Source organism: Hyperoodon ampullatus (genome assembly GCF_949752795.1).
Source record: "Hyperoodon ampullatus genome assembly, chromosome: 11".
Classification (NCBI taxonomy): Eukaryota; Metazoa; Chordata; class Mammalia; order Artiodactyla; family Ziphiidae; genus Hyperoodon; species Hyperoodon ampullatus.
The window spans coordinates 93,493,080-93,520,273 of record NC_136924.1 but is presented as its reverse complement, the minus strand read 5'-3'; the positions used below and the strand labels follow the sequence as shown (position 1 = coordinate 93,520,273).

Sequence of the window (27,194 nt, the reverse complement as noted above, 5' to 3'; positions counted from 1 at the left end):
AGCTGCTGTGAGAGAGCTCAGTCAGCTCTTCTGAACCTCATAACCCAGGATCCCGGAACTCTGATAAAGCCACCTTTTTCCTCAGCTCTGTTTTCATGTACTTTCTCTGGAAAACAAACTTCATTTTTCCCCTAAAAAATAAATCTGAAAATCATCTCTTCTGTCTGATAAGTGATATACTCAATCCAACATTACTACTCCATTAAAACTAAAAGCATTAACATAAAACCTAAGATCAATACCGAAAAACTGTTTGATAAAATATATTTTTAAATGCGTAAGTTTAAAATATAATTTTAAATACGCTTCATCATGCTAATTACCACATGATGCCATTTGTCTGCATTCTATTTGCTTCCAGTTGCACAATTTAAAAAATAGCCATCTGACACAAAATAACTTTCAAAAAATTAAAAGAAATTTTAGAAGAACTGTTAAAGGGGGGGAGAGTGAATTTACACACACAAACACACTCAACACTAACTACAGAAATCAAAAATAATGAAAGACATTTCTTTGAGTGTTTGACCACACCCCCATTTAGGCCTCAGGAAAAATATACATATTCTTCACTAAACATCCCTTAGAAGCTTAAATAACAGTACTTTCTACCTTCAAAGCACATTATTATTGATTCTTCCAGTATCCTTTACCAGCTGAGTCTTTGGCAAATTCAAACTTTAAATATTGGTAAATATTCAAGCCACGGAAACACTAATGTAAATACTTCTTAATCATACGGCAAACTTACTTCCTAAGACACTTATCAGACCTGCCACCCAGAAGTAAAACTCAGTTTTAGGGGACAAAATGAGAATGATTCATTTACTTATTAAATTATCAGCTCCTGAATATTCAATAGTTGCCTATAAATTCATCTCCCTTGACTATCATTATCCCTTAGAGAAATAAGATGTTACTCCAGAATTGTGATCATCTATTTTATCCACCCATCCTCCGTAAGGGTTCTGTGGCCCTTCTAATTCCTTTACCACTCTTTCCCTCTCCACATACATACTACATAATGCAAATAAACATGCTTTGAAAAAGGAAAAGTTCTCTCTCCTAAGTTTTCTCTCCTTAAATAAAATAGTAAATCCTTAAAGATATTCCCCCTCTGCCCAAGAAGAACACAAAAAGCAGAGCTCTGAACATACTAACCATTTAACAGATATTTGGGGAAATTTCCATCATCACCCTTAGAGTTATAAGATTGAATCTGTCAAAAATGGGGAAAAAAAAAAGAACTATTTATCTTTTCATCAACATATTACTCCCTAATAACCACTGAAAGCACCAAAACCCTGTGTGTTCTGTGAAGCAGTAACCTCAGAAACATTTCAACACTCCCTGAGACTTAACGAACTTTGCTGGCAAAACAGATTCCATTTCTCAAAAATACCTTGCAAGTTCTCAAGAAGCAAATTCTTCAATCAACACAGTTTACCGCACATTCAACATCTGTGACCTCCTTGGGACACACAAACCTTTTTCCTACCACTAGAGTCAGTATAATATTTTCTGATGCTTTATTAAAAGACCATCTGACTTTAGCAGATACCTCTTAATGCCCCTCTAAAAATACATTTTTTATGTATTATATAAAGTATACATAATATATATGTATTTTCTAGAACTTCTCACCCTAAAATTTCACTCACCATTGCCCATGTTACCTTTTATAGTCAGAAAAGACTTTTCATTTTCCTATAACATTGTATCTTCTTTAACTTTTGTCACCAAAAAGGGCCTGATATCAAGAGAAAGGAGCATATATAAACCTTTCTTTCATTTTTCCCGAATTTTAATTTATTACATAATATTAATCCACTGCCTTCTATAAATGAGCTTTAAAGCATTCCAACATACTTGAAAGTCAAAGAAAATGAAGTACTAAAAAAGTTATTCACAGGTTATTTATCTTTAGATTTTAAACAATTATTAGTAACTCATTTCAGGTTCATGTTTAGTTATCTATACCTAGCCATGACAGACTCTGGCATGACAATGTATTCAATAGATAAACAGCAAGGAATTGTATATGGCAGGACTGAAACACAGTAACAGAGAAGCACCTGAGGACACAGTTCACATTTTACAGTAAGATCTGCCCATAGCTTTAAGTTTCTCTTCTATTAGAAAATAAACTTTTGGACTTCCCTGGTGGGGTCCAGTGGTTAAGACTCCGCACTTGCACTGCAGGGGGCACGGGTTTGATCCCTGGTTGGGGAAGTTCCACATGCCACGCCCAGTGTGGCCAAAAAAGAAAAAAGTAATAGGATACCATGGTCTCCCTATACATTGTGTTGCCCAAATTAGAGACAGCTTTCTGAAAAATCAGTGGTTCTGTACAGAATATCTGCACTAAAAATATATGTATAATAAAAACACAAATATTTAGGAAGAAAATAAACTCTTATGGCAAATACATGTCTAGCTAACTAAAAATGAGTTATTTAACAACCTAATTTTTATTTTTCATTCAACACTGACATATTAAAAAAATCAGTTTAATATAAAAAACACTAGCATTACAAAACAATTGTGTATATAATAAAAGGTATAAGATTCAGAAGATTTTTTACATAATCTTGAGCTATCAAATACTACTCATTATCATTCCTTCTTCTCCACCTTCTGATTATCCTCATAATTATAAAAAATAAATGCAGAAGAAAAACCAAGAACTATAAACATGGCTATCCCATAAGTGATACTAGAAACACAAAACTATTTACAGACACACCTTACTTTCAGAACATGACCTAACTTCCCACATTCAAATCTACTTGACAAAGAAGCCCAAAGAATCTAAAACTGGGGTCTGATGTTTCTTTTCTCTTGGAGGTAAGGGGTGTCTATGCTAATGGAGAGAAAACAGCCAAGAGAAGGAGATACAATAACCTTTGTACATGATGCAAAACTTACCCACTTGAAGGATCTAAGGCAATAGCTCTAGGTTGATCCAACTCTTGCCAAAATAAAACTTTTCGTAAAGATCCATCTAAATTAGAAACTTCAATACGATTAGTTTCAGAATCTGTCCAGTACAATTTTTCTCCAAGCCAATCACATGCCAGCCCATCAGGGGACAATAATCCAGAAACAACAACATTCTGTACACTCTCAGTTTTGTTGAACTCTGTTCGTTTAATGGCTTCTTCGCTGACATCACTCCAGTATATCAAGCCATGACCAAACACAAAGTCCACCGCAGCTGCATCCTCCAAGCCTCCAACTACAATCGTAGCATTCTCTTTGCCATTTGCAGCATCAACCAATCGCAAGTCCCGTCTGTTTGCATAAAGCAACAAAGGGGCCGCTAGAACAAAAAAAGAAAAATATGTAAGTCAAAACAAAGGAAATGTCTTGGTTCCTATAAATTGAGTTTCAAATCAGTGTTAGTGAGCAAATACTATCAAAAATAAAGAGTAAATAAATGTATAGAAAACTGTCAAAATCTTTTCACAAAGCATTATTTTTGCACCATTTTAAATACAAAAGAGTTGCAAGAGGGGAAATTAATCCTACCAGGACAGTCTTTTCTTGTTAAAATGTCTGTCAGATGAAATTTTTAAAAGTCTGGTCATTCCAAGAACTGGCAAGGATATGGAGCCAGTGGACCACTCATACTCTCCTGGGTGGGGGTGGGGGGGCTGTGAAATGGTGCAACATCTTTGGAAAGCAGTTTGGCAATTTCTTAAAAGACTAGATATTTACTTCAGAGAAATAAAAGTATATGTCAATACAAAGACCTGTGCATGATGTTCACAGCAGCTTCTTTGTAATAACCCAAACTGGAACCAACCCAAATGTCATCAACAGACTAATGGATGAACAAACAGTGATAATATCCATACAATAAAAAGTAATGGGGACCAAGACTGAACCAGGAAGAAATAAAGAATATGAACAGACCAACACAAGTAATGAAATTGAAACTGTGATTAAAAATCTTCCAACAAACAAAAGTTCAGGACCAGATAAGATGGCTTCACAGGTGAATTCTATCAAACATTTAGAGAAGAGCTAACACCCATCCTTCTGAAACTCTTCAAAAAAATTGCGGAGGAAGGAACACTCCCAAACTCATTCTATGCGGCCACCATCACCCTGATACCAAAACCAGACAGAGATACCACAAAAAAAGAAAATTACAGACCAATATCACTGATGAATATAGATGCAAAAATCCTCAACAAAATACGAGCAAACAGAATCCAACAACACATTAAAAGGATCCTACACCATGATCAAGTGGGATTTATCCCAGGGATGCAAGGATTCTTCCGTATATGCAAATCAATCAGTATGATATACCATATTAACAAACTGAAGAATAAAAACCATATTATCATCTAAATAGACGCAGAAAAAGCTTTTGACAAAATTCAACACCCATTTATGATAAAAACTCTCCAGAAAGTGGGCATAGAGGGAACCTACCTCAACATAATAAAGGCCATATACGACAAACCCACAGCAAACATCATTCTCAATGATGAAAAACTGAAAGCATTTCCTCTAAGATCAGGAACAAGACAAGGATATCCACTCTCACCACTATTATTCAACATAGTTTTGGAAGTCCTAGCCTTGGCAATCAGAGAAAAAGAAATAAAAGGAATACAAATTGGAAAAGAAGAAGTAAAGCTGTCACTGTTTGCAGATGACATGATACTATACACAGAGAATCCTAAAGGTGCCACCAGAAAACTACTAGAGCTAATCAATGAATTTGGTAAAGTTGAAGGATACAAAATTAATGCACAGAAATCTCTTGCATTCCTATACACTAATGATGAAAAATCTGAAAGAGAAATTAAGGAAACGCTCCCATTTACCATTGCAACAAAAAGAATAAAATACCTAGGAATAAACCTACCTAGGGAGACAAAAGACCTATATGCAGAACACTGTAAGACACTGATGAAAGAAATTAAAGTTGATACCAACAGATGGAAAGATATACCATGTTCCTGGATTGGAAGAATCAATACTGTGAAAATGACTATACTACCCAAAGCAATCTACAGATTCAATGCAATCCCTATCAAATTACCAATGGCATTTTTTATGGAACTAGAACAAAAAAAATCTTAAAATTTTTATGGAGACACAAAAGACCCCGAATAGCCAAAGCAGTCTTGAGGGGAAAAAAAAGGAGCTGGAGGAATCAGACTCCCTGACTTCAGACTGTACTACAAAGCTACAGTAATCAAGACAATATGGTACTGGCACAAAAACAGAAACATAGATCAATGGAACAAGACAGAAAGCCCAGAGATAAACCCACGCACCTATGGTCAACTCATCTATGACAAAGGAGGCAAGGATATACAATGGAAAAAAGACAGTCTCTTCAATAAGTGGTGCTGGGAAAACTGGACATCTACATGTAAAAGAATGAAATTAGAACATTCCCTAAAACCATACACAAAAATAAACTCAAAGTGGATTAGAGACCTAAATGTAAGACCAGACACTATAAAACTCTTAAAGGAAAACACAGGAAGAACACTCTTTGACATAAATCATAGCAAGATCTTTTTTGATCCACCTCCTAGAGTAATGGAAATAAAAACAAAAATAAACAAATGGGACCTAATTAAACTTAAAAGCTTTTGCACAGCAAAGGCAACCATAAACAAGACAGAAAAAAACCCTCAGAATGGGAGAAAATATTTGCAAACGAATCAACAGACAAAGGATTAATCTCCAAAATATATAAACAGCTCATGCAGCTCAATATTAGGAAACAAACAACCCAATCCAAAAATGGGCAGAAGACCTAAATAAACATTTCTCCAAAGAAGACATACAGATGGCCAAGAGGCACATGAAAAGCTGCTCAACACCACTAATTATTAAAGAAATGCAAATCAAAACTACAATGAGGTATCACCTCACACCATTTAGAATGGGCATCGTCAGAAAATCTACAAACAACAAATGCTGGAGAGGGTGTGGAGAAAAGGGAACCCTCTTGCTCTGCTGGTGGCAATGTGAATTGATACAGCCACTTTGGAGAACAGTATGGAGGTTCCTTAAAAAACTAAAAATAGAATTACCATATGACCCAGCAACACCACTACTGGGCATATATCCAGAGAAAGCCATAATTCAAAAAGACACATGCACCCCAATGTTCACTGAAGCACTATTTACAATAGTCATGTCCTGGAAACAACCTAAATGCCCATTGACAGACAAATGGATAAAGAAGATGTGGTACATATATACGATGGGATATTAGCCATAAAAAGGAACGAAACTGGGTCATTTGTTGAGACATGGATGGATCTAGAGACTATCATAGAGTGAAGTAAGTCAGAAAGAGAAAAACAAATATCATATATTAACGCATATATGTGGAACCTAGAAAAATGGTACAGATGAACCGGTTTGCAGGACAGAAACTGAGACACGGATGTAGAGAACAAACGTATGGACACTAAGGGGGGAAAGCGGCAGGGGGTGGTGGTGTGATGAATTGGGAGATTGGGATTGACATGTATACACTGATGTGTGTAAAATGCATAACTAATAAAAATCTGTATAAAAAATAATAAAATTAATTTCAAAAAAAAATGTAATGGGGACTTCCCTGGTGGTGCAGTGGTTAAGAATCTGCCTGCCAATGCAGGGGACACAGCTTTGAGCCCTGACCCGGGGAAATCCCACATGCCACGGAGCAACTAAGCCTGTGCACCACAACCACTGAGCCTGTGCTCTAGAGCCCACAAGCCACAACTACTGAGCCCGCATGCCACAACTACTGAAGACCACGCGCCTAGAGCTTGTGCTCACAACAAGAGAAGCCACCGCAATGAGAAGCCTGCACACCACAACGAAGAGTAGCCCCTGCTCGCCGCAACTAGAGAAAGCCCGCACGCAGCAACGAAGACCCAACGCAGCCAAACATAAATTAAAAAAAAAAAAAAAAAAAGTAATGAACTATTTGGAATTCCCTGGCAGTCCAGCGGTTAAGACTCCGCGCTTCCACTACAGTGGGCACGGGTTCAATCCCCAGGCAGGAAACTAAAATCCTGCGTGCCACACGGCATGCCAAAAAAAAAAGGAATGAACTATTTGTGTAATTTGGGTGAATCTCAAAATAATTATGTAGAATAAAATAAGTCAGAAAAAAAGTGCATATATTGCATACTCCATTTATATAAAATTTTAGAAAATTCAGATTAATCTATTGTAACAAAAAGCAGATCGGTGGTTGTCTGGAGGTGGGGAGACAGGGTGAAAAAGAAGAGGAGGAGGGATGATAAAGGGGCATGAGGAGACGTTTGTAGGTGATGGTTATATCACGCTGACTGTGATGATGGCTCCAGAAGTGCAGACATATGTCAAAACTTATTAAACTTTAAACTTTACATATGTGTCATTTATTGAATTATCAATTATACCTTAATAAAACAGTCTGGCAGATATAGTTCTTAATACAACTATTTTTATTGTTTTATATTATTATTAGAATGATCTTTGAATAAGACCTAATACCAAAACTAAATATAAAGCCTATCCGAAAGAGATATTTAACTCTGAGAAAGCTCTTGAAGGTGTTAGGACCAAACCAAAATATTTGTTTCGGTTTTTTTAAAGCATTTATTCCAAGCTTCTGACATCTACTTTCCTGGTATCAACAGTAATTAAAGATCTAGGGCACCACTATCCAACAGAAATTTCTATGATGATAGAAGTGTTCTCTCCACTGTGCAATACAATAGCCACTGGCCACATGTGGCTATGGAGCACTTAAAAGATGGCTAGTATGACTAAGAAAATAAATTTTTAATTTTATTTAATCTTAATTCATTTAAATTTAAGTAGACAAGTGGTCGTATGGATAGCACAGATCTAGAGGCTGAGATGAAGAACACAGACGAGGCAGCAAAAATAAGACCAGAGTTACGATGCGATAATCTACATGATCTTCTCTCACAATTACTTACTAAAGGTCTAAAACAGTCATCCGAAGCGAAGACCAAGTGCCACTGAAAACTAACCACTCCCTCTTTAAGAAAGTAATTTTTAAAAAAAATTAAGGTGCTCAAAAACAGTAAAGAAAAAAGTGATGTTTAAGCCAGTTTATGGGTTGTGTCTGCCAAATGGAGTTATGAAGTCCACTATTTTCATCAGTAAGCACAACATGAACTTCCCTTCTAACTAAGCTTAAGTCCAACTTTCTTAGTCAAAAACAGATGGGCGGACAGCTTTTTAAAAAAGTGACTAAGAGCCCTTTCTGCTTATTCTGCGTACCTACAGCTGCTATTGGCAAATTAGTAAATTTCCCTCACAGATTCACTTTTAGCTCATTTCAGGCCTTCATACAGCACACTGATTTATCAGTCCACATAGTGTTCACTGCGCTATCTTATACTGAGCCCCTCATATTATGCGCCAATTATAAAAATCAGAAGAAAGGTCAATATTAGTTAAGGGTACAATGTTAAGTGCTGCACAAGGCTGAGAAATAGCCCCAGGGCATTTACAATTTAAAATCCAAGAGTGATAATAATCTGCTATTTATTCGGCACCTTTCTTTATGGCACTTTCCTTGGAAAACTATACCAAATCTGCATATGGCATTAAGTGCCAGCTCAATGTGTTTTATGGGTTTCAAGTCAAACATTAACATTTCTACTAAATACGTGGTCTACAAAGTCCAAAGAACCTTTCTAGTCATTTAAGGCCTCACAAGTCTTAAGAATACAAAAAAAGGGTGGGGGGGAGGGTGAGAACAAGTTAATTTAAGTTAGCAGTAGTGCTTATAATTGAGGATTTCTAAAGGACTATATATAAACCTATACACACTATTAAAAGAAATCCCAGATGTCATCCTGTCCAACCACCCTTCTGATACTTCAATACTTTCTACAATATTGTCACCAATATCTACTTAGCAATACATTAAATGGGACACCTGAAAGGTATAATTTGATTTGTAATACTGTTTTAATCTACTAAAGAAATACACTGGATCCACACACACTTGCCCCTAGTTGTAGCATATGTGCCATGCACTCAGTATCTTCCACTCCAAAGCACTTACCTTCAGACTTCCTAATACCCAGATAACCCAAATAACCACCTTCATATCTCTTTAGTGAACCTTCACAGGTGCTTAGAAATCCTTATTTTCCTTTGTTAACTTCCTACCAATCTTTCCCTAGTGCCTTTCTAAACTTTTTCTGCTTTCCTGAAGACAAATTCCATGCTTTGAATCCTTCATCCCAGATCATCTCACAAAGTAATCTCAGTGAAGCAGGAAGCAAGGTAAGTGTCATACATCCCCAACATCTTACTTTAAACTTCTCAAAAATCTCTCTATATCCCACCCATCCTCCTCTATTTTGTCCTCAGTCTCAAATGACAAGTTGCCCTTCCTCCTTTCTTAGTCTATACCTATGTTTGCTAAGTGGGAGGGAAGATCTGAAACTAAAAGGCAGATGAAGCATGATCAGAGGAATAATAGTATAGTATAGTATGCAGAACATTCTACATAGGTGGGGATATGGTCAACATTTTTGAATGCTGCAGAGAAGAATAAGGACTGAGAAAAGGCCAGATGGATTTGGTTATGAAGACTTGGAGAAAGCAGTTTCAGCTGAGTGATAGGTGGGAAGTTAGACTAAAGGAGTTAATAACTAATGGGTGGTTATATGAAGTGTATACCAATACTGTAAGGTTTTGTGATTAATATAATTATTCTCTTGGTGGCAGCAAGGTTAGCTTTATTAAAACAAAGCTTTTTGAGAGCAGGGACCCGGCAGGAGCCATGGGAGATTCAAGAAACAGGATACTGAGATGGCCAACAAGAAGTTATATGCGTAGAACTGAGGCTTAGGCTGGAGGTGATGACTTGAAAATTACCTGAATAGAGTTGCTGGTTAACCAGGTGAACTTGGAAAATCTTCTCTTCTACACTCTCTTACTTAGGGAACAACACAGAGTGTAGATGAGAAAATTATCTACGTTTGCCGTCTCTTCCTGCCATAAAATTAAATGCATCACCTTTCCCCCAAAGAAAACCCTCAAGAGTCAATGGTAACACAATTTTCCTAATCCTACTGGTGTGCCATGGAGCCAGCCTTGACACCCACCCTTCTCCCCCCGTCTGCCAATCACTCACTGTCTTGTTGATTCTCCTTTAGCATGTCCTTAAATTTGCCTCTTCTTTTCCATTTTTTAGAACCACTATCCTACTCTAGACCTCCATAACCTCAGGCCTAAACTACCTCAATAGTAAATGATCTCAACACTCTCCCTTCCCTTTTCTACTTCTAAGACTTCTACTTTATCCAACTCAAAAAGGTTTCTGATTTCCTGTGCCTAAAATTAAAAGCCTCAGTACCTCAGGCCTCCACCAGGTGCTTTCTACCTATGACTCTAACTTACCTTTTATAGTCTCTGCATCATACAAACTAGTTTTTAACACATTAACTTGTGAGCACATCATACTCTATCACTAGTGTATTCATTTTCCTGCACGTTCCGTATTTCTCTAACCTTATCCAGCAAGCAAATCCTTCAAGGCCAGATTCAAACCTTATCTATTCCAAGAATCTTTCCAATTGCCTCAGCTTTCCTTCTTTGCACCCTTACAGTCTTCACCACCTATTTGATATTAGCATTTTTAAAGGTGTATTTCCTTCTTCAACTAGGACCTCTGCCACTTGGGAACAGGAGCCATACCTTTTAACTAATTTGGGGAATCCCTATCACAGTTCACTGTATGACGGCCATATAAAAAACATTTATTAATATTTAAAAGGAATTTTTTAGAACCTGATCTAAAAACATACTTGTCATAAACCGTAAAGGATTTTACATTAAGTACTGGCCAAATGCATACAAATGCCCAACTTACACACTGACTTGGAGGCTTCTGTACCCTAAACTTTGGCTAGCTCTAACCTTAAGCAAGCCAATCCAGAACATCCTCTCTTAAGGACTCATTTGAAGTATCAGCTGACCATTCACACAAAAAAATCTCCTGTTAAAACTGCCCTGGTCATGTCATCTGCTAACCTCTCCCCACTTGTCCCACTTTCCCACAAAGATCCTGCTGGCACTATTCATTTCTACATATAAGAGTAAAGCCTTTTTGGGTTTGATTCTGAGATACCTGCATACCTTGTGGTCATTCTCCTTATTGCAAAAGTCTTTTTTAATAAAGGCTCGCCTTACCAAGCAGGCATTTATTTGTATTTGACATCTGTATAGTGAGTGACATGACTTGGATGGGTATTGACCTCATCTATGGACCCATGCCATCCCCACCTCAATAATGACACTTTGTGAGTCATTTAAACTCCTCTCCTGCTCAGAGATTCAGGGATCTTTCCTTGAGTTCAACTCTTTAACCAGTGCTGCAGACATCTTATCTGTTGCAACATGGTAAGAAGTTACCTTGATATTTTCCAGCAAAGAATTTTTTTCTTTGACTGAGTAGATAACCACACCCTAACTCTTGAGGGGGAATATTCCCAGCTCTTCTGTGAGGCCTCTTCTAACTTCCCTAACTCCTATAATGGAGATTACACAAGGGATATTTCCTTGGCTCTTCACAAGGGAATACCCTTTCCCAGCTCCTTTAAATTCTTATGTGTTCATCATCAAAAAGTCGACAAACAATAAATGCTGGAGACAGTGTGGAGAAAAGGGAACCCACTTGCACTGCTAGTGGGAATGTAAATTGATACAGCCACTATGGAGAACAGTATGGAGGTTCCTTAAAAAACTAAAAATAGAATTACCATACGACCCAGCAATCCCACTACTGGGCATATACCCTGAGAAAACCATAATTCATGAAGAGTCACGTACCACAATGTTCACTGCAGCTCTATTTACAATAGCCAGGACATGGAAGCAACCTAAGTTCCCATCGACAGATGAATGGATAAAGAAGATGTGGCACATATATATCATGGAGTATTACTCAGTCATAAAAAGAAACAAAATTGAGTTATTTGTAGTGAAGTGGATGGACCTAGAGTCTGTCATACAGAGTGAAGTAAGTCAGAAAAAGAAAAACAAATACCGTATGCTAACACATATATATGGAATTTTAAAAAATGGTTATGAAGAACCTAGGGGCAGGACAGGAATAAAGACGCAGACTTAGAAAATGGACTTGAGGACACGGGGAGGGGGAAGGGTAAGCTGGGACAAAGTGAGAGAGTGGCAATGGACGTACATATATTACCAAATGGAAAATAGATAGCTAGTGGGAAGCAGCCGCAGACCACAGGGAGATCAGCTGGGTGCTTTTGACCACCTAGAGGGGTGGGATAGGGAGGGTGGGAGGGAGACGCAAGAGGGAGGAAATATGGGGATATATGTATAGCTGATATTATACTCTAATAAAGATGTAAAAAAAAAAAAGAAAAAGAAAAAAATTCTTATGTCTTGTTTAATTATCTAACCCAACAGGTAACTGTCACTCTATTGAGCGCCCTCCGTCTTCTCCCACTGACCGACCACATGCTTCACCATTACAGCCCTAATTCAGTCCAGTATTTTCAAAAATGGCAAAATGTTACTAAAGACAATTTAGAACTTCAATGTCCTCCTTGGGAAACAGGATCTCCCTAAAACCTCTCCTCTCCCATCACCATCTCTCTTCCTTCCTCCATTTTACCAACCTCAACCTTCCCTTAAATCCTTTACCTATCCTCCTTTAATACCCCAGTCTCCTCCACCCCTCTATCCACCCTGTCAGACCTTTCCCTTCTTACTCCAACCCCTCAATTCCCTGTAGTCACTAGCACTTTAAGGCTCCCTTTTCCCCCCGCTAGGGATTCATGAGGGGCTCAGGGACCTAAAGTTAAAAACACAACTTGGAAACAGGCTGGATCTTTTATCCACTCAAATGAGCTTCTGAGACACCCAAACAGCCCTTGGTCTCTCTTTGGTCCCTCACTCAAAATGTAGTCCACAGCCTCCGTAAGATTACACGTCAGGGCAAAGCAAATCTGAAAAGTCTCCTCCACAAATAATGGTGGGAAGACTTTAGCCTTCACAGTGACTGGGTAGGTAACCTCAACCTGCCCTATCTGCCAGAAACACAAAGATAAAGGAAGGATAAGAGCTAGCTCTTCTACATAAACCATCAGTGAGCTGAAACTTTCAAACTGACGCTATAAGCTATTTGTATGTTTTATGTACATATGTATGTATGTTATATATGTACATAAAATACTTCCCTACCTTCAGATGGTATTGTTTAGTATAATTTTAGATTATGAAATCCCTTGAAGGAGTTCTATTCTGATTAGCTCGAAGATAAATAGGTGCTCACAGGTTCTTTTTGGAGTGATGAAAATGTTTTAAAATTGATTGCGGTGATGGTGGCAGAACTATGTGAATAGACTAAAAACTACTGAACTGTACACGTGACATGGGTGAATTGTATGGTGTGTGAATATCTCAATAAAGTTGTTAAAGTAACAACAAAAAGTGCTCATATGAAAGTACTTCTAAGATTTCCAGAAGTTAAGGAAATTAAAATTCTTAGAAACTAACCCAAATGTTTTAAAAATCCAAGTGAACATACATTTAGGCAAATCTTTGGTATGTGAGACCAGTTTGATATTGTTGGTTTAATAAAAACATCTATGTCTTCTGAGTTATGGGCATTAAATATAACACAAGAATAGGTTTTTATTCTACTTGAATATGTTCTTCCTAAATTTTTACAGGTTTATTGACAGAATAAACTAGCATTATATCTACATTTGTACTTAGCCAAGTTGAATTATTATTCTGACAAATTGTACTTCAAAAGTAATTATATCTTGTAATAAGCCAACTTGAAGATAGTTTCCAAAATCTTTTAGTAACTTAAAACCTTAGACTTATGCTAAGTTAGTCCATGGATATTCATTAAATACCTAGGTCATTTCTAAGTAAGACAGAACACTGAAGCATAAGCATTTCAAGTTTATACAAGTTTTTGCCTCCTATTTTCATGGTACCAAGAAGCTACACATATTTGAGTCTATCAATTTTGTCACATTGAGAAGTTGTACTATCTGGAAGTGCATGGCTATAAGAAGTTGTAAGATGTATATTCATAAACTCTGCCAGTCTACTACAAAATGTTGGTGTATGACAGACAGTTCACAACTATCCACCTCATAGTTTTCTCTGTAAAATAGTAGTTACTGTAATTATAAGTTATAACCTTGTATGTAAATGAGACTGTAATAGAAATAATGACAGAAAGGAACAACTCTATACGCAGAATGTGTTTTTAAGGAAAAAAAAAAAACGGTCCTAAAGTAAAATGACTAAGTGTTCCAGAATGAGAAAGAGGAACATGCAGAACAAAACCTGAATGGACAGAGAAAGTTATAACAAGTTGATGATAAAAAGAATTTTATTTGTCACGGTCAAAGCCAGCTAAGACTTGACAGGTTTATTTGTAAGATTTTCAGAAAGTGCTTCAGTATCAAACATTATACTTGTACAAAACTAAAATCTGGTTTTCTACTAAAATGACAAAATTTTCTTGGGTTCTGATCCGCTGTTAATAAAGAGGTTATAAAAGGTTTTTCTTCGCTTTCTGAGTAATCAATCTCCTTAGAAGCCAAAAATTCGGTGTCTTTTCAGAATTTCCTGTACTTGGTGTTAATTTTATCATGTCTAATCATTTTAAAAAGTCTTCTCACTTTTGAAAGAGCTAAAGTTCTTTCCTATGTTCACTTTTAAAAAAATATTTTTTTGACACTGGTTAAATAGGTTGCCAGGTATTTTTTCTCACTGATCCATGATTCTATTTAATCGAATGTTCAAACCTCCTGACAACTTTTGACATTCTGCCTTTTCAAATTCAAATACTAAATGATGTCTTTTGCACCTACAACTGTCTTTAAAATTTCCCAAAGGGCCCCTGGAAGTTCACAAAGGATTAATTCTTTCACCTTGTAAGAAGAGAGGTACTAAAAATAATTGGTTTATTTGATCAATGTTATGATTTGCATGGGAAGCACTGTCAAATCAGAAGAGAGGCTTACCCTCCCTAGATTAAATCAGTATGGGTAAAATGTTAATACGATTATTTCAAAAACTGGATGACGTTCCTAGAAATTTATCACTAGCCTCAGTGTTCACAATGTGTTTCCATTTCCTGAGTCCCAGTGGTGCTTTGTCTGATATTAGACAACAGTACAGAGTCATCAATTACAATTTTGATTTTTCTTCTTTATGATTTTTTTTAATGTTACCTTGGTCACAATTTCACTTCTCTAATTTGAATACAGTATATAACTGGTAGGCCAGTGAGTGGTTCTCCACCAGGGATTCACTTAACCTACTTACGGAATTTTATTATACAGATGTTTAGGACTTATTCCAGACTTAACTAAAAATTTTTACTTGATAATCTTGACATATTCTTTTTTTTTTTTTTTTTTTTGCGGTACGCAGGCCTCTCACTGTTGTGGCCTCTCCCATTGTGAAGCACAGGCTCCGGACGCGCAGGCTCAGCGGCCATGGCTCACGGGCCCAGCCGCTCCGCGGCATATGGGATCTTCCCGAACCGGGACATGAACCCACGTCCCCTGCATCAGCAGGCAGACTCTCAACCACTGCGCCACCAGGGAAGCCCTCTTGATATATTCTTGATATGCTCTAACTATATGCTTCATGACACATTATGTCTCAGGATTACTGCATATCTTTTAAGTCTTTTTCTGTATAACAGTTATATTCATTTATACTCATAAATCAGATGTAATAGCTACTCTTTTTTAAAATAAGGTTAATCATTATGCTTATAGCTATCTTGCCTAAAACTTTTCTGCACTGATTTTATTTTGGTTTGCATGCCATAAAAACAACCAGGGCTTCCCTGGTGGCGCAGTGGTTGAGAGTCCGCCTGCTGATGCAGGGGATGCGGGTTCGTGCCCCGGTCCGGGAAGATCCCACATGCCGCGGAGCGGCTGGGTCCATGAGCCATGGCCGCTGAGCCTGCGCGTCCGGAGCCTGTGCCCTGCAACAGGAGAGGCCACAGCAGTGAGAGGCCCGTGTACCACAAAAACAAACAAACAAACAAACAAACAAACTTATTCATCAACTGCATTATTTTTTTTTTTTTTAGATTTTTAAATTTTATTTATTTATTTATTTTTGGCTGCATTGGGTCTTCATTGCTGCACATGGGCTTTCTCTAGTTGCAGCGAGCGGGGGCTGCTCTTCGTTGTGGTTCGTGGGCTTCTTCTCATCATGGTGGCTTCCCTTGTTGCAGAGCACAGGCTCTAGGCGCACGGGCTTCGGTAGTTGTGGCTCGCGGGCTCTAGAGCACAGGCTCAGCAGTTGTGGCGCACGGGCTTTGTTGCCCCATGGCATGAGGGATCTTCCCAGTACAGGGCTCGAATCCCTGTCCCCTGCATTGGCAGGCAGATTCTTAACCACTGCACCACCAGGGAAGCCCAACTGCATTATTTTTTATAACAAACTCTCATCAGATCTTTCACTTTTAAAACTACCCGTATAAGTCATCACCACCATTTTGTCTTTTGTCATCTACAGAGTGTTTTTTGTTTTACTTCGATGCTTCCCTGAAAGTGCCTGCAAATGAGCTACAGGCCAAGCGCTTGTCTTCAACAAAAAAAGGATTGTTGAAAGAGGACTATACCGGTAACTCCTGGGCACAAGCTTCTGATGGCATCACTTACGTAACTTCAAGACTATACCAGTGGACTGAGTCAGGATTCCCAAAAAACTAGTGAAGCAGATGGATTCATGAGACTGTTAACCCAAGATCTAGTAGAACAAGAACACAGGACTGAATAAACTGATGAAGGATGATTATGGGTTTTAAAATACTGCTGATGCTTTAATGTCCTATTTTCTGGATATAAGGAATTCATTTCTCATTTCTCTTAAGCTACCTATAATTCATTGACAATTTTAGCAGACTATGCTTTTGTCAACAGAAATAAAAACATTTATCTTTTTCTCCCTAATTCATCCATAATTCAAAAACAAAACTCTTATTTCAATGAGTATTCTTATTTTCATGGCAACATAGTTATTTGTATAGGTTCAATAAAAGTCTGTCCTCCCGGTTGGAAACATAATGCAACCAAGGCTTTGACTGGATGTCATATTTGAAAGTCATGTTCACTTAATCTAATACCACCAGTTACTTTTAAGGAGCTGTGATTGATTTTATGGAACAATGCTTACAGTTCCCTTGGGAAAACTAGACTGGTACCTAGCTTACAGTTCCCAGACTTACAGGTAAAGTAAGCAAGGTCAATTCCAGGCAGGCCCAGGAACCCTAGGATATTTTGGGGACCTTAGGAATTTACCCAAATCTATAGGTACTGCAAATGAAACCCAATGGTGAGTACTTGACTTAGCTTCCTGGCCTCAAGAGGCTTTTAAAAGTTCAATCCAAGATTCCTTATAAAAAGTCCCTTTGAAGCAGACCTAAAATGCCTACACCTACATAAATAATCAGACCAATCTAATGAGACCAACTTCACAATGACTTTAGCCTACTTTGTTGTGGACTGAATGTCTGTGTCCCCCAAAATTCGTATGTTGAAACCCTACACTCCCCCTCATGTGAATGTATTAGGAGGTGGGGCCTTTGGGAGGTAATTAGAATTAGATGAGGTCATAAGGGTAGAGTCCTCACAAACAGGATCAGCACCCTTATAAAAGTCCAGAGAGAGCTTGCTTCCTCTCTCTTCTCTCTGCCCTGTGAGGATACAAAGAGAGCTCAGCAGTCTGCAAACTGGAAGAGGGCCCTCAACAGAACCTGACCATACTGGCACCCTGCTGTTGGGTTACCAACCTCCAGAACTGTGAGAAATAAATTTCTGTTGTTTATCAGCCATCTAGTCTATAATGTTTTTGTTGTAGCAGCCTGAGCTGACTAGAACATATCCCTAAGACTGACAAATTTTCTTTTAAACAGCAGCAGGACTGACCAAGTGCTCACAACTACCCTTGCTTATCCACTGACTTGGCCTGACCAAACTTTAGTCAGGCTTTTCTCCTTTCCCACAAGCCCCTGAAGTTTGGCTTGACCAAACTTTAGTCAGGCTTTTCTCCTTTCCCACAAGCCCCTGAAGTTTGGCTTGCCCTAAATTTAAGCAAGCAGATGCTCTTAGGCTCCCTTAACAGCTCATTCCAAGCCATCAACTGACTGCAGTAAATAAAGAAAACTCCAGTTGAACTATCTTGACCATGCAATCTGCTCACCCTTGCCCACTCGGCCCCCACTCTCACAAAGTCTCTGCTAGTCCTGCTCACCCTTCTCCATAAAAGAAGAGTCTTTTTGTGTTTTATTTTGAGATGCCTGCAGATCCTACAGAAGAGCATTCTCCCTTTTGCAATAATCCTTTTGAATAAAGTCTCTCCTTACCTAAACCTGGACTAGTTTTTATTTTACGGTAATATGACAAACCACCTATGTGCAAACTCCAAAATTACAATGTTATTTATGTTCCCCTATCAAAAGTGATTGGTATCATTTTCAAAACCATATTAAGGTCCAGATGAAACTAGATGCATACAGAAAGCACTGCATGTAAAATTACTGCCCAGAGTACAAGCAATCTGGCCTTAGGTCAGTCATTTGTCTTTATAGTGTCAATTAATAATTTAAATTTTCACTTTTTTTTTCTTTTTTGCCTAAAAATATGATTTCACTTCACATCCCCAAGTGCCTGGCCCTTCCAAGCAAGGTATCACAGAAACAAAAATTAGCAAGTTACATTATAGCTAATAGGATCACAGCATTGAAGTACCTGAAATGTTCACCAAATTGAGCCCAGGTACATTTTAGTATTTTCCAGTCTCACATCTGCATGACTTTTTTGTGAGGATAGTCACTGCCACAAATAACACAAACAGCTTGAGAAACAAAAGCATGTGCTAATAATATCAAATAACAGTTTTCCTTGTATTTATGATGAACTATATTTTGAATAATCTCAAAGGCAAATATCCTATTCTTTAGGTTGCCTAGTCCATGTATCTGACTAAATTTCAAAGTTATTCACATAGAGCAGAGTTCTATTCATTAAGAGGAGGTCCTTTTACAGAAGATATGTAAAAGACTCTCGTACAAAGACTGAAATACACAATGCAGGAACTCAGTATAGCATTTACCCATCCTACAGGGAGAAGTCCATCAACTGATTTTAATTATTATAAACAAATACAATAAAATTCTCAATTAGACAATACTTTGATAAAATTATTTTGCCCGTAAGTATGGACAACTTTTAAATAAGTAAGTATTATAATCAACCAAACTATTTATTCTCTAGCTTATTTATAATAATCACCTAAAAGTGTTCAAGTTGCAATCCTTTAGAAGGTAAAATAAATTTAGTAGATAGTGGCCATCTTGTTTATATAAAACAAAATAGAAAATATCAAAAGTAAAAGTATTTTATGGAGTTTGTTCCAGTTGCAAAAGAATCAAGTTCAAAAACCACTGGTTTAAAACTGTCTAAAACAGTGCCCAGAACATAAATGTTTTACTCGTCTTTACTGTGCATTAACATTTCTTTTAAATTAGCCAACTTGACAATAGTGACCATTTACTCAAAGTCCACAGACTGTGCACTGTGCTATCCCTTTGCAAACACTTCATCAGTTCTCACAGAAATCTTGGAAGGTATTATCCCCGTCTAATAGTAGAAGAAATAGTAGAAGAAACTAAAGCTAAGTAACTTGTCCAAGGCTACATAAAGTGGTGGAAGATGAACTTGATTTGTCAACAAAGCCCATACCTTTCTGCTACAGTGCCCCTCTTTATCATCTTCTCTGAATATCAACTTGCAATAAAATTTCCATGATGAAAATGAATTTTCTCAGAGTATTTACCCCTGGTCTAAGCAGAACTATAACCTGTATTACTTGTTTTTCCAATATATTCAATTTATAAATTCACATATTTTCCATTTATATACTCCTTCACAGAATCTTCTTTGATATTCAAAAAAGACAAACCTTTCTGATAGTCAAAGCATATATAACTATACAGAAAAGCATTTCAGTTCAGCAAATGGAAAAACCTCCAATTAAAGAAAAGAAAAGTTCTCTGAAAAACTTAACCATGGGAAATCACTGTTAGGCCTGATGATAACAATGAGCTGAAACCCTGAAGTTTCATAACCAGTCAAATTATTTCCTAGTCAGATGAGCAAATCTAAAGCCAAGTAAGTGAGAAGGGATTAAAGTATCAGATTCAACTATATGAAATTATCATCAAATATCAATTCACATGACTCAACCTAACGCTTAAAGGGTTACCTAGTCCAGGTTCTCTCTACGTGTGTTGCTTGGAACAAAGGTTCAGCAGAATATTAAAAGGATTTACGAAAAAATTCATTGTCTACTTTGGGAAACAGTGGATTAAACAAAGTTAAAACTGGTCTCTACCTCAGAACCTCTCAGAGCCCTTAGTGTGTTAATATGAAGTGAGAACCTCCAAAAGGATTCATTATCCTAACGAAGGTGTACAGAGATTAGGTAACTTATCCAAGGTCACAAAGCTAGCAAATGACAAACTTAGAAGAATCGAATTCTCCTGATTCCCACACCAAAATTCATTCTATCTTCCCAAGACGTCGTTATACCTGATACTAAACAATTTTCCAAGGACCACTCCTATAAAAATTTAAGATGGGAAACACTAGTGGCTTGTGCTGACAGTATTTACCAACACCCCACCAAAACAAATAACAACAAAAGGTAAGTAACAAAGAATTCTTATAAAACAACAAAGCCTTCTCAAAATAAGCTAGACATAGTATTTACAGATCATACACCCTTATGGTATTCCAAAACTTATATTCTTATAAAAAATATTTCCTCTAAGAAATCAGAGCTATAATCTTTTCTAACCAGCACCTGGATGGAAGTAAGGATGGCAACCTAGACCGTGAGGTCCATGAGAGCAGGGCCCGTGTCGATTTTGCTCACCAATATACCATCAGAGCCTGATATATAGTAGGTATACCACACCTAATTGCTGAAAGAATGGACAATAAATCCCTACTCTAACATTAATTAGCTGTAGGATCTTGATCATGCTATAATCTCTCTGAATCTGAGTTTCCCCCCTTGCAAATGAAGTAGTTAGACCAGAAGGATCAAGATCTCTTCTATCTTTAAGAATTTGTGAATCTCATACAAATTAAATCTCAAATCCCCAGCATTTGAGGATACGTCCACAATCAAAAATTATAACAAAAAATAACATTTGCAAATCACTTGATATTCAGTACATCATTTAATATACCCAACAAATTTGCAAATTTGCTTGGTATTACTACCCACATTTTACAAGTAAAGAAACTGGGGCCCAGAGAAACTCACTGACTAGACTAGAATCACAAAGTTATTAAGTAGTGAAGCACGGACTTTAAACCCAAGATTTTGGTGTTGAAATTCCCAAATCTTTCCATTACACCTTGACCTCTGATGATAGGGATAGGGATGCAGCCCAGATAATGACAGCATTACTCCCTGGCTTTCAGCTATTGATTTAACAGGGCCAGAGGACAAAAGGTCTCCCAAACTCTCCCATCATCCCATCTTCCCAATGTTAAAGTTCCAACTTTTCTGTGAAGAAAAATTACCTTAATGCAACAAACTAATCACATTTCTCCCTGGAGTCCAAGGTTATCTAATATTGCCATTTTAACAGAAGATGACATTATCATGGAATGAAAAGAATCTAAATTGTGAATAAAAATCTTTCACACTGAAAGACAGTTTCAGTTCAAAATATATACTCACAGTTAAGTACACTGAATTCAAAGACCACCTCATACCATTATTAGACTACATTTAAAATGAAAGCTTCACTTTTGGAAACTTTGCTTGCTAGTGGAAATGAGGCAATTTAAGCTATTAACTCTTCTAGGTCTTCTTAAACAATATCATACTTCACAATATTACTTCAAGTACAACTTCTTTTAATTCCAATAATGAATAAACCCAACTCTAGGCTCAAACGTCGTGTTAAACAAGTGGCATTTACATCATAACCTTCCCTTCCAAGAAACACAATTGGGCAACCAGAAACATCCCGGGTTATGGATTTCAATTTCTCAAAGACTTTAACCCATCAGCTGACTCTCCTATTTGTTAACTCTATTAATCTCCTGTCTTAAAATATATACATATTCTATGTCAAATATAATTGTTTTGCACAGCTATAGCAAAATCCCCTTTCGACAGGGAGTATACTATAACAAAATAAACATATACTTATTAAACCTCTCAAGTACATAACACTGCATTAAATTCTCTGCCATGAAAATGAAATGGGCACTAGCTTTCTGGAGTTTACAAATGGGCACTAGCTTTCTGGAGTTTACACGTGGAAATAATTTAGGATATGCTTACAGTGAGTCGTAATTAAGTAAAAGTAAGATACAACAGGCAGACGTAATAATCCTGAAGCGTAACTAAAGAAAAAAAATTCCTCCTCCAAAAAAATGTCAATCACCCTCATCTAAAATAAATATCTACTCAAAAATGGCATATCTGGCTCATTTATAGCACAAGACTATTAGTTTCTATCGTGTTCTGGAAACCTCAGTAAGTTTGCACACTTAACAAAAGTTTAGCCTGTTAAATTAATAGCTAAAAATCTCCTTTAGACCCAAGAGTTTCGTACCTGAAAAGAACTGACCGTGAACACAAGCGAGAGTTTTAACAAAACCAAAGCTACAAAGTCACTGCATCAATCGGTACTTAAAATTCCTCTGCTGGTAAATGCCCCGTAGCATCAGAGTCATCACCACTTCACCACTGGTAAGTCTGAGAAGAGCTGCTGAAATCTTGCGGGCCAGTGAAAAACCTCAGTGAACTGTCACAAAATAAAAGTCACAGCGTATGTGACAGCTTTGCAGGCCAATTACAAAACAAAAACCAAAACCCATAGGACCATCGAAGTTACGCGATTCTCGGGGCAAATTATCTAAAATACCCTATGTTATTTACCAAAGTGCCAAGCAGTCCCCAGGGGAGCGCGGCAGATGATAACTTAGGTCCCAGGACAGGCTCCTCTCCACCAAGGATGACTCTCCTACTTGGTGCCAACTGTGCACTTGCATGCTCCGAAAATAGGGGCAAGTCCTGAATGCCAGGAGTTGCAAGGGCAACGCTTCTATTTTATTATGGCCTGAAGCCCGGGCGATTCCCAAGGCTGAACCTCTCGACCTTTAACCTCGGAGTCACTTTCCAACTGCGCTCTCACCCACGATCATTATATCCCCAACGGAAACCAGTTATTAGTTGTAACAAGGCCTGGAAAAATAGTAAGGGAGCTCTCAAAGTTCCCAGGACCGACACGGAAAAGGCGGGGGCTTCGAGGGAGAAGCCCAACGTGGAAGCATCTTGGGCTCCACCGTTCCGAGAGCCAAAATCCAGACAAAGCCCCTCGTCCCCGGTGACTCCAGGCAGAAAGAGACACACCGACCTTCAGTCACTCGGACAGAATGGGGCTCCGGGGGGTCGGGGTGTCACCCGGCCAGGGAGGCCGGACGGAGGCTCCGCTCTGCCCCGACGAGGTGGGCAAAGCGAGGCGGGGGCTGCAGCGTGGCCGGGCGGAGCACGTAGCCCCTTCTCCCGGGCCCCTCTCTCTCTCCTTCCCCACGACCAGGCCTCTCCCGGCTCCTCTTCCCCTACTTCGCCTCCCTCCCTCCCCTCCCCCCCCCGACACCGCAGAACGAGGCCCCCTCCCCCCCAAAGCCCACCAACTTCCCCGTTCCCCCGCTTCTCCCCACCTCTCAGGAGCACGCAGAAACTGCACGCCAGGAGGCTCCTCAGGACGGCCCCCATCTTCCCTTCTCGCGTTCGCTTCTCTCACCGGCGAGGGGCGGCCCGAAGAGGGGGAGGCGAGGAGCCGGGGCGGCCGCCGCAGCGGCAGGTCTGCACGCTCATGCTTCCCAGCTTTCCCGAGAGAGAAGAAAGAAAGGGGCCCGTCAAGGCTCCGCGCGCGCCGCCGCCGCCGCTGCCGCCCTCTCTATCGCGCCGCTCCGCTCGGGGCTCGCGCGACGCCAGCGTCTGCTTCCATGCCGCCGCCGCCTCCTCCCCCGGCGTCCCGCTTCCCCCGCGCAGCTCCTCATTCAGCCTCTTCCTCTCACGCAGCGGCGCAGGGATATGCCTCCCGCCGCCTGCACGAGTCGCCGCCGAGGTCTCCCTGCGCGCGGGCGAGCCCCCTCCCTCGGCGCCGCCTCCCGGGCACTCCAGAAACGGAGAGGGGGGACGTGCGTGCGGCCTCGGCTGGGAGACCCCGGGAGACCTGCGGGGCGAGCAGAGGCGGGCGGGAGGGGAAAGGCCGCTCGGCGGCGCATTCCAATGGGATTCTTTCCCGGGCCGGCCCCTTCGGCCCTCCCCGCGGAGGGCGTGAAGCGACGTCGAACAACATCGGAGACGGCGTGGTCGGGACTACTTTCTGCGGCTCGGCCCGGCCGCCGCCTGCGCGGGTCTTTGTGCGGCCGCTGCCGGCCGAGCCAGGTGGGGCTCCCGGGCCACGCCGGCCGCCATCTGGGCCGGGGCCGCGAGGGGCGGCGGGGGACGGCGGGCCGGGGCGGGCGAAGCCGCAGGTCCACGCTCGGGGAGCCACGCGGGTCCCAACGCGGGTGATGAGCTTAGTCACAGGGTTGGAAATTGGTTTAAGCATCTATTTTTTTTAAGGCAAATAAAAATTAATGCTGCGTCCACCGACTTTCAACGTAGATATGGTTTGAACACCAGAAGGGTGTTCAAACGCCAACACAAAACGGAGATTTTTAAAATTTTTCTCCTGGTTTCCCAGAACTACAGACTGCCCCATCAATTAAGTCCAACAAGGACTAAAGATTTCTAAACTGGCAGATAAAATTCCAAGATAAATGCGTCAGCACCTAAGACAGAGAAAAGGGACAATCGCTCAGAACTGTCTTCGGGATTTTACAAACCGCGTTTAATGATGAATGTGGGGCATGTTTTGACGATCCGTTTTCAGCTTGAGGAAAGGATTCCTCGGAATCTCAGACTCTGATTTTGTACAGCCTCTGCTGGCTGCTCTCCGTGCACTGGGCATTCAGGAGTAACAACCCACACGCCCCTGGAATCACATGGCAGCTTCAGTGCGGGGTGAAGGGGGAGGTGGGGAGGGAGGAGGGCAAGCCACCAAGAGTTAACGTAAAGGAGCCATTAGGGGCAATCTGCCCAGCTGTCACATGCCCTTACCTGGGGGCAGATGGGCGCGGAGCTGGAGCTACTCCCGCATTGGTACTGGTATCTTAGTAACATTGGAGTTCACCAAGTGCTGAGCACACGTGATCAGATTCGACACTCACAGCTACCCTGGGGTAAGGCAGGTTGTGTCACTTAGTTCCTTAGTGCAGAGAGGAAAATGAGAAGCTGAGGAGTTCAATGACTTACCCAAGGCCACTCAGGTAGAGCATAGCAGGTCAGAACCCAACCCAGGTCTTCCGACTGCAGACACTCTGCTCCTTCCGAGAAATGCACACGGAACCAAGGCGATAGGTGTCTGTAAGCAGAAGGGCAGAAAGCCAAATCACTTTCTCCTAAACTCACCTGTGAAAGTCTGACCATCATTGATTTAAATTACCTTCTTCCAAGAAACATGTCAGGACTCTGCAAGTTTTGTATTCTTCCTCCACAAAACAGGTAACTGAGAACCAGGTTTTCAGCAGTAGCCTAGAGAATATTAGCTCGAAGCTGTGAGGCTGTGGAGACAACACGATGTCATGGGAAGGCATGAGCTTTGGAATAAGACCGGTAGGCTCCAAAACCCTGCCAGTTACTAGATGTGTAACTTTGGGTGTGATATTTAAGTGTACTGCACCTCAGTTTTCTCATCTGTAAAATGGGGATAATACCTCCTTCAGGTTTGTGGTAGGAATTAAATTTTAAAATATATACAAACTTCCCACTATATAATAGGTGCTCAATAAATGACCATTTCCTTTCCCAACTGCTGCAAGGTGAATGGTATCATAGTAACTTGGAATCCTTCGAAGAGAATGGAAAAGAGGGGGAAAAATTCACGCTCAAAATGTTTATTCCAGGATTATTTCTAGTTGGAGGTAGATAACTGTGAAGCCAATAAAAATTAATCTTCAGGACTCCCCCCCCACCGACTTTCACAGGCCCCTTCCAAAGCCTGGGGAGGGGCCCTAACAATGTGTTCACATGGTCCTATTTGCAAAAATAAGATAATTTTGTATTCTTTTTCTGAAAACATGACTCAAAATTGTGTAAATTTCAAGTTCCCCAAAACCTGGATCTGTTTCTATTTATAATAGAAAACTGGGTATAACCTAAGCCGCTTTTAGGCTATCAACCGAAGCAGGGAAATGAGATATGCAATCCTGGAAAAATGATAATTTGGAGGACTATGAAACAGTGTTGGAAAATGCTTACAGTTCATTAAGCTTAAAAACATATACAAGTGCATCTACATTTTAATTACCGCTATGTAAAATATAAATATATATACATGTATAAACAAAAACACATATATATATAAATATCACATATTTGAGAAAAGACCGAAAGTAAATACACTAAAACAGGGATTAGGATGGTGAAATAATATGAGATTTACTTTAGTTTTCTGTTCTTAAATTTCCTTTAATGTATTATATATTTTTTGCAATTTCTTTAAAGGTACTTATGTGAAAATCTATAGCTTAAGCTTAAAGCTCAGCCAGGATGCTGTTCTTACTACTTAATAATTTGTTTCACGTGCCTGTTAAAAATACTCAGTGCCAGTCCCGGTGTAAAGTGCTGGGTATGCAAAGATGAGATTAATCATATAATCCCTACCCTCTAGAAGCTTACAACCTGGTTCGGAAACTCTAATTAATAAAACAAATAAATAAAATGTTAAAATTGCTGTAGTGCCTGTTTGTGCCATATCAACAAGGAATTCAAGTACAGAAGCACTTAAGTCTGCCTGAACAATTTAAAGAAGGGAAAATAACCCTACAGCTGAGTCTTGAAATTTAAGTCGAAGTTTGTCAGGCCAACACGACGGACAAGGAATTCCAGGCAGAAGGGGAGCAGGTGCAAAGGCACTGAATTATTAGAGAGAGAGCTTGGCATGTTGGGGATTTGAAAGTAGATCCATATATCTGAAGCATAGGGCGCTTTCAGAGAATATCAGGAAACGA

General features: G+C 39.5%; 1 protein-coding gene across 5 annotated transcripts in view; it reads right to left on the bottom strand.

Moving 5' to 3' along the window:
* Positions 1-23,847, bottom strand: part of LRP6 (LDL receptor related protein 6) — a gene marked incomplete at its 5' end in the record, with an annotated part of 178,027 nt that extends 154,180 nt beyond the window's left edge. For all 5 annotated transcript variants that reach the window (XM_079714740.1, XM_079714741.1, XM_079714743.1 and 2 more), the window contains 2 exons: positions 2,929-3,322; positions 23,793-23,847. In XM_079714740.1, coding sequence (XP_079570866.1) covers positions 2,929-3,322; positions 23,793-23,847 — 449 coding nt within the window. The remainder of the gene's footprint in view (positions 1-2,928; positions 3,323-23,792) is intronic.
* Positions 23,848-27,194: the final 3,347 nt, after the last annotated feature.